The 12,852-nt window shown below is 30.6% G+C and overlaps 1 protein-coding gene across 1 annotated transcript; it reads right to left on the bottom strand.

Annotated features, from left to right (window-relative positions):
- Positions 1 to 6,508: 6,508 nt before the first annotated feature.
- On the bottom strand, positions 6,509 to 11,021 carry LOC100264929 (uncharacterized). The gene is made up of 4 exons (XM_002272626.4): positions 10,024 to 11,021; positions 9,423 to 9,575; positions 9,113 to 9,318; positions 6,509 to 6,854 (listed from the first exon to the last, which is right to left on the bottom strand). The coding sequence occupies exons 1-4, from the start codon at positions 10,495 to 10,497 to the stop codon at positions 6,647 to 6,649; spliced, it is 1,041 nt and encodes a 346-aa protein (XP_002272662.1). The 5' UTR covers positions 10,498 to 11,021; the 3' UTR covers positions 6,509 to 6,646.
- Between the last annotated feature and the right edge of the window lie 1,831 nt (positions 11,022 to 12,852).

Here is a 12,852-nt window from a genome sequence, read left to right as displayed (position 1 = left end):
ATCCAAATATTTTTTATCTTTTTGTATTTATATTTTAGTTTAATTTTCATTTTTTATTTTAAATTTATATTACCCTTTCATTTATACTTTTCTCTTATTTTTAATTATTTTTTATATTTTCTACATTAACCATATTTTAAAAAATTTTAAAATTGACTATCACTTCACTTATATATATATATATATATATATATATATATATATATATATATATATATATATATATATATATATATATATATATCCTTTTAGCTTTTTAATTTTTAATGTTTTTATTTTAAAATTTTTTAAAAGATAAATTTATTGAAAAAAATAACTAAGATATAAAGTTCTAATATTATATTAATAATTTTTCTTATCTAAATAGACTAATACAAAGTATTTTGACTCACAACAAGAAAATTGTCAATACAATTTTTTAGTGAAACTTTAGAAATTAAATTTCAAATAAAATATATTATATAAAATTTTATCTATAAATTATTGAAAGTGGTATTTAATTTTTTTTTATTGACTTTTAAACTTATCTAATTTTTTACTTGAAAGGTAATAGAACATGTTTACAAAAAAAAAAATTTAGTTTTTTATTTTTTAAATAAATGAGTATAAATATATTAAAATAATTAAAGATAATTTTAGTAAAAAAATTTGATAAATATGATTATAATTTTAAGTATAGATTCATTTGGATAAAATTTCACCAAAAAAAATAGTGGAAAAAAAGAACATTACTAAAATTACAAAAACTAAATATGCAATTACAAAATTTTGATGATGAAATTTAAAAATAACATTCGAAACAATTCTTGAGTGAGAGAATTTGAGTGCAAAAAAATCCTTGAGTGAAAAAAAATGGGAAAGTTTTTCAAAATCACTTGAAATTCTTAACAAAAAGTTGTCTTGTACACCCTTGTACAATTAGTAAATTTGTCTTGTTATCCTTGTACAATAACTCAAATTTCATACATCATCTCATGAATATCTAACAATAAGTCGGTTAACCATGTTTGCATTAGTTTTGTTTTAAAAAATAAGAAAAATTGTTGTATAATTTTGTTTTACAATCATCATAAGTGAGGTACCTATTCAAATGATCATATACAAGTTAAATAAAGTGTATGAGATGAATGTATGTTTAACCAATGTGTATAAAGAATGTCATCTATCCTCGGTTAGGAGAAATAAACAAACAAGTTTTTTAGAATCACTTAAAATCTTTCACAAATAATAGTCTTGTACACCCTTGTACAGTTAGTATATTTATCATGTACACTTAGTGTAAATGCCTTGTACAGTGACTCAAATTCCATATACCCCTTATAGATTAGTTAGAAAATACCAAAGTTATTTATTTATTTCATTTTATTTTTGGAATTAAAGAAAAAATAATAAAAATTTTATTTAACCATAAAAAATATTAATATGAGATATGTTAAAAAATATAAATAACCCCAAATTTATTTACTTATTTCATTTAATTTATTTAAATTAAAAAGTCATTTATTTTAATCAAAATGTGCACAATTAATCTATTACTTTGTTAATTATGGATATATTAAAATTTTCTATTAGACAAAAAAAATAAAGAAAATAAAATTAAAAAGAGTCATAAATATATATAATTTAGTTATTTAATTATTTTTCATGTAAAAGATAGTCACACAAAAAACACATAATTGACAAATTCCTTTGTTTAATTGTAAACATACTATTTTTTATTATTATTATTAAAATAACTAATGGAAAAAAATAAAAATGTATTCAATGAATAAAATTTAATTCTTTTTATTATGCTCATATAAAAAATAGTACTAAACAAGGTTTTCAATTTTCATTTTTAAAAATAGATTTCATTTTTTAATTAAATGTTTTTTCAAAAAGAAAATATAAAAAATGTAAATCATATTACCATTTTTTTAGAAAGTATTTTTTAAAATAGTTTTTGAACATAATTTTTCTTTATTTATAATTTAAAATAGAAAATAATGCTGATTTTCAATTATTTATATAAAAACATTTTAAAAACAATGAAAAAGCCAAATTGTTAAAATAGAATTATTATGGTTGCATGAATAATGGTGTGAAAATTGTTAAAATCTAAATTTTTAAAAAACTTATGTAAAAGGTCATTGGGTATTTAAGTCTATCACTATTTTATATCCTTAAAATGTAATATATGGAAATTTGAAGGGTATATTGGTCTCTTAACATCTTATATCATTTCTATTAATTATGTAAGTTATATGGATCAAATGTTAATTTTTGGGGCCCAGCGAAAAAAAACACAATTGTCCCTATAAAAAATACATCGATTTGGTTATAATTGCATCTTCTTATTTTTTACTGCATACATTCTATGTTTTGCTTAACAATAAATGTGCAATTATTTAAGTTATGTTTGGCTCCCAAAAAATTTGAGGGAAAAATATAAGGGAAAAAGAATATAAAGGAAAAGTAGAAAGGAAAAAAACAAAGAAAAATAAAAAATAAATTAAAATTCAATAAATTATTTTTATTTGCTACACCAAATTTATTTTATTTGTTTTAACTAATCATTATAATGATTCAATAATTTTAAAATGTATAAATTTCTAATTAGTTTTAATTATATTTGATTTTCTTTAACATTTTTTATAAGATAAATAAACACGAGAAAATCATTTTTTATTAAAAAATGGGTCTCTTTGCAAATAAAAAAAGAATCCTATCTCTAATTAGTGATTCTACCCAACTTCGCTAAAACTACACAATATAGTTGGGGGATTATAGGATGCACACATCTTTACAAAGAGTTATGTTGAGTTTGCCTCATATGGCGCTTCCCATATTGGAGGATAATTGTAATTGTTTCATGTATAACTTTGACCTTAACAATAGGGTATTTTTGTCAAAATTGTGTGTAGTTCAAGATAATATGTTTTACCAATTTTTGTAACTATGGTCATGAGAGTGATTACATATGGGTTATCCTAATAAATTACTTCCATACGTACCACTCCCAAACAATTTACTAAGAAGTAGGTTGGAGGTTCTCTTATTTTAGTAAACACTCCTCTAACAAGATTGATTAACAAAAATTTAAAATCTAATCAAGTTTGAACTAATTAGCATTTTGTTCCCATAAGATTATTATTCACGAGTTTGATGAATGGAGGTATGAGATCTGATCAAGTTTGAACTAATTAGCATTTTGTTCTTCATGAGTTTGATAAATGGAGATATGAGATTGATTAAGTTTGAACTAATTAGTATTTTGTTCCCACAAGATTATTATTAATAAGATTGTTATTAACAAAATTATTATTATTATTATTATGTAAACTTTGTTCAATATATTAGGTGTTGTAGCAACTTTATGGCATTGCTTCCCTAATATTTGTTTAGTTGATCTAGATATTTAACAAACGATTGTGTCACTTTTATTTTTTGATATTATTAATTAGTATCATCTTGAGTATGTGTTACAATAGTTTGGATTCAAGCAAGGAATTCTCCCAAGATCCTCCATAGAGACAAAGCTTTACTTCATAAACTAACATGATCAAGCCCAGCATAATTGAAGGTAGTATCATTAGCACTATGTGGCACTGTGGGATGTTAGGGAGGATAACATACATTATTACCATTGAGCCCACAACCTCTTAGATATATTATTACGCATTGCACATGGCATAATACTATATTGTATTACATATCGCTTTATTACACCTATGAATTATGTTAGACCTTTGTATTACTAGGTTATTGTTTTATCTATTGACTCATTGGTATGTGTTTTGTTTAGTATTATATCAAATTACATATTACATTTAGTAGTTATTTCACCAAATATTGACATGTCATTTTATGTGATAGTTTAAGGTTAATAACATTGATGGTCAGTCATTAGATGACACTATTGATCATTTAAGTTGCACAACCATTCATAATATTTATCGAATTTTGATTGATTTTATGTGTCTTATTAGGGAGAATTATTACACCTTATGAGCATAGGATGGACGAGATAGCTAACTAGTACAACTAATAATTGCTCAATTATCATTTGTATTCGAGGTTGAGGAACATCTTAAGAGAGAGGTAGATATATTAGTCATCGGCAAGGTCATAAAGAAAGTCATCCATTACAACTTATTACCACTTCAAATCCATCCTCGTTATAGTTGGCCACCTCTATACATCCATCATTAGTATAGGTTGTCATATCTTCAAATCCACCTTCATTGTCTTAGTTAATATTACAATTTTAGGGATGTTTTTAAATGTACAAGTTATTATTAGCCTTTGGAAGATAAGTTTTACTATCTAATGACACCAAGAGATCATTAAAATGACCGTTTTATATGAAGTAAGATTAAGGAATGGAGTTATCACGTCACCAAAGTACAAATACTTATCTAACAACTTCAATCCCTTTCAACACCTACTCCTCATTATCGTGCAATTATGATATATAGAAAAGTTTGCATTTAATATCATCTATTATATAATGTTTTTATTGAGAATTAAACTTAAGCATTTACTTCTAATAAATTTGTTTGAGCTTCAATTCACTATTACACACAATACCTCGAAGGAGATTTACAAGAAACACATCCCAACATTGTCCTACAACTAGTTTCTCAATTAAAACTAAAGGTTCACGATTGTCTGGGCATCAATTCACTACTACACACAATGCCTTGAAGGAGATTTACAATAAGCACATCCCAACATTGTCCTACAACTAGTTCCTCAATTAATGTTAGAAAGTGTCTCAAATTCCTAATTAGTATAGATTCATTTTTTGTAAAGAATATTATATAGAATATTTCTAGGTTGATATATTATTGTAATAGTAAACTTCCTTATAGAATAAGGAAGGTTGTTGAAAATATCTCTATAAATATTCTAGGTCATGAGAGGAAAAAGTTATGAGATTGAGATGGACCTATAAAGACTATACAAGGTGGATAGAGATGTGAGGAAGAACAGGATGTACTCGGTAGAGCGAGAGAGCTCGTAGTAGGGTATGAATACAAGAAGTGGGGAAACAAAGGATGTTTCGGGAACCCAATAGTTGTATCTGGTTCTATCCTCTGTAATATTCTCTATTATATAGTAGAATCATTATCTCTCATCCCTGGACGTAGGCATGGTTGGCCGAACAACGTTAAAACCTTGTGTACCATATGTATAATTGTTTTATCTTTATGTTCTTGAACTAACATTGTTAGCGTCAAAGCTATCGTTGGCATAACAATTAAAACTAAAGGTTCGCCGAGCCATCCCCCAATAGACTACTTCAATGATAATGCTTATCCCTCTAAAGCTACAAATTGGATGAGGCTTTAAACAACTATAAAAATAAGATGACCTTTCATGTTTGAATTCATACTACAACTTCTAGATGTGGTTTTTAAATTTAAATAGAAGCCATAATTTTTAAACACCACTTCTAATTTAAAATTAAAATTGCAATTTTTTAAATGTAGTTTCAAAGAATCAATTTGAAGGTGATTTTAATTAAAAGGTTTTTTTAGTTTTTAACAATATTCAAAAGTGACTTTTGAATAAATAAATAAATAACCACCTATCAAATGATTCTCTAAATTTTAGAATAATTTTTAAAAATCTGTGAAATAGGTTCACTCTATAAGAATGCACTTCTAAGTATTTTCTAACTTTATCAAAATCACTCACAAAGAAGGTCTAAAACATTTTTAAATATATACTAAAATCATAACCATAAATACAATTATAAAATTTGAGCTGAAGTCGCGACTTATAAATGCACTTTTTTATAATAAAAAAATTCCAAAATTTAGATATTGTATTTTCAAAATGCTATTTTAATTTAATTTAATAATAATAATAATATAAATTTGAGCTGAAGTCATGATTTAATATAAATTTGAGCTGAAGTCATGACTTGTAAATGTACTTTATAAAAAAAAATTCTAAAATTCAGAAATTGTATTTTCAAAATGCTATTTTAATTCAATTTAATAATAACAATAATAATGTGACTGTTACGGCCATTAAAATGGCTATTTGATAATAAGTTTCAAAACATACTTACGTGTTATGATTTTTTGGCCAAAAGAGCCCATTTTGGCTGCAGCTCAAGTTTAGAAAAGAAGCACGAACTCCGCAGCATCAAACAATATTGCTTGTACCAAAGAGTCGAACCCAAATAAATCAGCATCATCCCACATTCATGTCGTTACTGCATTGGAGCAATTCATGGTGATACACTCAAAAGACCAAAATGGAACCCTGTCTAGGATCAGAATGCTAACTATAAGAAGCAACAGAATACAATGCTCATCTGTTCCCATACTTTAGCAGGCTGAAACATAAAAATACTCAGGCCTGCTCTATTCAGTTACAATCTGAGCTGTGAACTTAAAGAGTAACACAAAAACAGATGATCGAGCGAAGGAAAGAAACAAACACAAGGTAGTTGGAGGTAAGATGAAGTTCAGTGTCTCTGCTGTGCTAAGTAATAATATGAACACATAATAGCTTTATGAAAAACGAAACAGCTTTTTCTTCTTCATGCATACACTAATTTCACAATGACAACAATATTATAACAATCTAAATTTACAAATGATCATGAGTCTCAAGCTGGCAGCATAATTTCAGTATATATTTTCATGATTCATATTTGAAGAAAGACAGCAGCTCCTACTAAGCCCAGCCATAAAGTAAAAGCTACCCAGAAAGCTCGATTCTTCTCCCATCCAACTGGCGGTCGCCAAACCAGAAAGTCCCCTATATAATCTCTGGTTGATGGAAGCTGATTGGTTGTTGACCAGCTTCTCTTTTCATCCTTGTCCTTGTATTTATCAGTCCATGTAGCGGCATAACTGCAATATGCACAAACAGCCCTATTATGTTATTTTCATGTTGTTTTCTTTTTCCTTATTTGTACAGTATCACAGCAGACAGGATCCGAAATGGCAAATATATGTAGTGTAAACGCATACACAAAGTGCAGCAATAAAACAGAGAGCAATGCTAAAATCCAATTACAACATTGTGCACAACAGTTTTAGAAAATAACTGATATGGTAGCAAACAGTGGGCCTTTAGACAAGTTTCCTCATAACTTCTTCATAATAGAAGTAATTTCCAAAATAAGCCACTTCCCATTTATGCAGTAAATCAACCACTGTGGAGGACAAAAAAGAAATAAGTTACCTTGCAATTTATAACTTACAACAATTTCATGGGAGTAATTCCCAAAAGAACCCACTTTCCCATTTGTGCAGTAAATGAACCATCGTGGAGGACAAAGAAGAATCAATAAAAATTTGGCTTAAATTATTGGCACAGAGAATGATATTGGAAATATGCAACAGTATATAACAAAAGCATCCAATTTTTGGAAGTTGAGGCTTAAGTTTAACTAAAGGAACTTTCATACATTCTAGCAGCCACTGGAAAGTTTTTGATGCTTTAAATTGTAATGGTTTTAGTGTCTGTCTATGGACACAGGTACAGAAGTTGTTGAAAGCATGACTAATAGTGATTCATGCGGGAAAACCTCCAAAAGACACTAGCAATCTGATATTATCTAGTCGCAGAAATTGTTCGAGAGTCAATAATAACAGATTCTCACAGAGAAATGACAAAATGTTGAGGCAGTCAGTCAATGCAGAAAAAGTTCATTTGTGTTCTTCTCATGTATAGAGAAAGAGAAAACATCTAAAAATTGTCAAAAAAAAGGGCAGCCACTGTAGAAGCAAAACCAGCACAATAAGGGGGGAAAAAGGGAGTCCAAGTCAATGCTACACATTCAGTAATCCTTCTAAGGGGGTGAGCATAACACAATCAAAGGACCAGACAAGATCCTGTCAGGTGGTTTAGGCACTACATGACTAAATTTAGGAGGAATGCCACTGATGTAATCTAATAAGTAACACCAAGGCTGAGAAAAAGCCATCACTGATAAGATATGCAAGGTCCAGAATGTTCACATGGATTAAGAAGGGATTTAGGGTGAACACACTCTGCAAGCACCTCTCAAGTTCCATTGGCTTCAATGGAAAGCAAAATACAAAATATTGGGAAAAAAGGATCCAATTTCCACTGGATTAGATTCATATCATCATAAATTTCATGATGTATCATCATAAATTTCATGATGTGACATCAATGTCATGTTGTTGAAGTGTTAGAACAATACAGATGAATGAGACATGGAACAGCAGATGATTGCTTTAAAAGTATCTCAAAGATAAAGGCAAGCTGTTCTCCTTTATGATTACTTGCATTGTTATGAAGATGGTAGTGCAAATCCTCTGCAGTGTCCCCTGATGTAGCATGTAGCCTTGGTAGGAAGAAAAAGATCAGTGGGACTACCGTGTTACACTTACTAGTTAATATACCCCCTCAAAGGAGGAGAGGGGAAAAATAGAAAACAGGGGGACGATGGGGAATCTCTTTTCAGAGATTTTGCAGTTGAAATATGAGTTGTAAACATATAAAAACATTATTTTGAGTTTTAATATTTAACATAAGGATTTCAAATCATCAAATCATATTTAACTGCTGTTAATGCTCTACACTATAACTTTGCTCCAGTATTTCAATTAGTCGTACTAATCTCCCCCCCAAATGATGAATGTGTAATTGAAAATAACCATCCAAGTAATTATATGCACATAAACATAACCGCACAAAAGAGTGAATGGGAGTCAAAAGAGCACATTAAGCAGCCACCAACTCTCCTCTGACAGGGAAAATCCTAGGCAACAGAACCATGAACAATTCATGATATTGGAAGAGGGGTAAATAGCCTCGATGGTATGCAAACAAAATATGCATAGATGAGCTGGTGATTATTTTGTTAAATTGTTCTAACCGTGACATTATTTTCCAAATTCATCAACAGAACACTTGCATTCATAAAAAATGGTTTCATAGAAATCAGCTCTGCTATGCGGCTTCAGAATACTTGTAAAACCCGTCCACAGAAAAAAAAAAAGTCATAAGATTATTGATGCATATTTACATTTGAAAGTCTGTGTCATTATATTTAAATTATGTGATATACCTTAATGATTAGCTAAAGTAACAAAAGAGCAATCATTGCTTCACTAAAAGGCAAAACCAAATTTACCTGTCATAACTAGAACCAATCAGTGGTATGGTTACCATCTCCTCCTGTGTTATCTTGAGCTTAGGCGCTTGCAAGATATAGCGAAGGTCTGCAGCCTGCCGTCTGATACTGACACTGGGGTGCTTTCTCTCTAATTGTTGGTACAGGGCAATGCAATCTGCATGGCGGTTATTGGCCTCATAAGCCATAGCAAGCCATATTTGTATCTGACAACCATAACCAAGGTTTTTTCCATTAGTATAAAATCAAACATCTACTGGTAACAAAGCAAAATGCCTGAAACAGATCCCTTTCTGGGTAGCACACCAACCTCACCGCCAAACAATGTGGGCGGAGGAATTATCGTGAGGGCACCTTCAAAGAATTCAATCGCTCGGCTATAAGTGCCCTTTCCATAAGCCCTCTGACCTAAATCAAACATTAACTGAGCTGTCGCTCTCCGTTCTGCCTGCTCCTTGGCCACCTGCTCACCCATACCAAAACAATAGATAAGTACCTCGATTGTTCCTACAAGCAAAATAAGATGACAGTAGTAAGAAATCAACCACATATCCACTCAGCTCAATCATTCAGGAAACAATCATGTCCCAAATTACAACAACTGAATTGTAATTGACATGAAATAGCATCCTTGCGCCACTCAACTTACATCTCTTATAAGAAACCTTCAGATAAAATAAACATTATTCATATGTATGTATATTCGAAGAATCTATAAAGAAAAATGAATTCACTCTGGAAATAGAAACAAAGACCATGGTACTATGGAAGGGGCATTAAGGCTCTGTTTGCGTGCTCATGAAATACAGGAAATATATCATTCACAGTACTATAAGTAGCTGAAAAAAGAAGTTAAAATCATTACATCTAAGTATCCAAACAGAGCACAAGTGTAAAGAAGTAGAACAAACCTTTTCGAGCTCTTTTCTGACCCTCATCCTCTTCTCTTCCTCGCTCTCTTCTTGACCCTCCGCCACTCGACTCTGCAACTCCTCAGCTTTCATTTCCAACTCTTTCATCTCCTCGATCTCTTTCATTCTCTTTCTCATCGCCTTCTCCCAATCGAACGTTTCCTCATCTTCGTCATCGTTCCCATTCCCGTTGCCATTGCCTTCCTCATCGCTCGACCCGGCATCAGAATCCACACCATTAACCTTCGAATTCGCTTTTCCACGCGCCACGACTCTGTGGTTTCGAGCTTCTCCGTCCGACTCGAAGCTCTTGGTGGCGAGAGATGCGTAGGCGTTGGTGCTATGATGAGAATCTCTCTTGGATAGGTTCAAAACGACTTCGTGGCTCGCCGTTCGAGCCTTCCGGTCAGGAATTCCGGTGAGAGGCGAGGTAACGTCAAGTAACAGAGCAATGTTTCCGAGAACTACGGCCATGTCGCCGGTAGATGAAGGAGAGAGAACTGAGATACGGAGTTTCCACCGAAGAAACTCCTAGTGGAGATATTTTGTGGTCCGGAAAGGATAAAAGACCAAGATACCCCTTATTCATCTCTAATCGACTCTCAAAAGAATCATTATGAGAAGTAAATAGGAAAATAAACTAGGGGTGATATTTGTAAGAAAAATGTGAGCGTGGCGTTATGTGGGAGATGGTAGGTGTGGCAGCCGCAGAATCGTCTAGTCGTCTCACGGAACTTGAACTATTGAAGCTTGATAAGTTTGACACGTCATTGGAAGATCTCATCGACAAAAGGATGTCGTTTGCTTCCCGTTGGTCTTGCATTGTGGACTACTCATCATTCTCCACCGTCCAAAGAGACATCCAACGGTGTACAAGCAGTGCAATGTACAGCTTCTTCTTGTTCTTGTCACATAGGTGGCGTTTTTTTTTTTTTTTTTTCCTTTTATTTTTTATTTTTTCCTGTTTTAACTTTCTTTCATTTTCTTTCTTCTAAACACACGTGACCCAAAATTACATTTTCATGGTGTTTTAATTTGCAAAGGAACAGTCCCCTCGGACAGTGACTCTGGCGTGTTTAATTTGGGTCGGAGGGCTGCGTCAGAGATCGAACAGAATAATATGTATGAAAAAAAAAAAAAAACAATCCTAATTAATCAGTTTCTTGAACTTTTGAAACTTTTTTTTTCTTCTTTACTAAACATCCTTTCCTTTGGAAAGTAGTTTTTCTTATTAGAATAAGTCCTTTAATCGAAAAAAGTCACCATTATTTATTGATAAAATTAGGAAACTAAATTTTATAATTTATTAATATTTAGCCAATTAATTTAAAAATCTTGACTAGTGACTATATTTTCATTATAGAAATTTGTTAATAATAGATTTTTTTAAAGTTTTTTTATTGTTGAATATTTGTTTCCTTTATAAATCAATGAGAAAATACTTATTTATTTTTAATTCTTTTTTTTATATGAATTAGAATATTTTATTTTTAATATCAAATTTTATAGTCTTTCCAAATTTTATCGTATGTCACATTTTTAATAAATGTCATGTGTCACATGAGTGTATGTATCACTCATCAATTCCAAGTTTTATTGAATTAAGGAGCTAAAGGTCAATTTAATGATAATTTATTTCACTAAAAATTTTTATACCTACGATACTTTCATATAATCATTTAAATTTGATTATATATTTGAATGATTTAAATTATATATTTGATAAATACTAATAGGGTGCCTTAAGAATTTTTCTAATGATAATGTGAAGATTAACTCTTTTCATAATTATTGTTTTCGTGAAATTGATGCTTCTTAATGTTGGTTTATTATTGTTATGTGAAGCGTCGAACCAGAGTGAAATATAAGTTAGTGTGTTTGGTTTTTGATATTTAAATTTATGAATAAAAATAATATTTTATACATTATTTATATTTTTTTAAACATATGAAAATTATTTTTTATTATATTTTATTTTTAAAAATTATTTTAGAGAACAATTATTAAATCATACAAAAGGGACCTTTAATTTCTTCAAATCAACTCTTAATTTTTTTTTCTTGTCATTTTTTTATACTTCTTTTCTTTCAAGACTTAATACAAAAAAGGGGATGATGGAAGGGAAAGGAAAAAAGTACGCATAAAAGGTTGGGGTCAAAAGAGGTTAAGACTGGGTTTTACGGGATTCTTGAGATTTTTTGGAAATTAAGAGGTTAGGTTTCACAGGATTTGAGTTTTTCGGGATGAGAGGAAGATGTGGTTGATAGAATTCTTAAGAAAGAAGATTCTGAAGAGAAGATAGTGGAAAAGGTTATTGGAAGATTGACAGAAAAGCTCTGCTCTACACTCTGTTTTCTCTATTGTATTTCTGCAGCTTAAGTATTGTTACAATCTGTTACAATCTGTTAAGCATGAGCTGTCAAGGTTAAACCAAAACTAATTCTTAACTGATCCTAACTAATCTTCTCTAACATCCCCCCTCAAACTTAGGGTAGAAAGGTTTTCTATCCTGAGTTTGTGTCTGAATTCAATAAATTGAGTTGAGGAAACTGTCTTTGTCAATACATCTGCAAGTTGATCAGCTGAGGGGACATGGCGAACTTCTACCTCCTTCCGAATGACTTTTTCACGAACAAAATAGAGATCAAGCTCTATGTGCTTTGTTCTTGCATGAAGAACGGGATTTGCAGACAGCAAAACCGTGCTAAGGTTATCACACCAAACCAAAGGAGGCTTAGCTAGGGGAAGTTGCAACTCACTCAACAATGACCTTAACCATGTGATTTCAGCTACCAAACCTGCAAGACTTCGATATTCAGCTTCAGTGCT

Source organism: Vitis vinifera, chromosome 1 (assembly GCF_030704535.1).
Source record: "Vitis vinifera cultivar Pinot Noir 40024 chromosome 1, ASM3070453v1".
Classification (NCBI taxonomy): Eukaryota; Viridiplantae; Streptophyta; class Magnoliopsida; order Vitales; family Vitaceae; genus Vitis; species Vitis vinifera.
This window is presented reverse-complemented; position numbering and strand designations above follow the sequence as displayed.

Bases quoted from the DNA above. Each gene is read 5' to 3' on its own strand.
- LOC100264929 (XM_002272626.4), bottom strand. From the start codon at position 10,497: ATGGCCGTAGTTCTCGGAAACATTGCTCTGTTACTTGACGTTACCTCG. The intron at 9,319-9,422 runs GTTGGTGTGCTA...TATGGTTGTCAG, and splicing joins CCACATTGTTTGGCGGTGAG to ATACAAATATGGCTTGCTAT. The intron at 6,855-9,112 runs GTAAATTTGGTT...TGCATATTGCAG, and splicing joins ATTGGTTCTAGTTATGACAG to TTATGCCGCTACATGGACTG.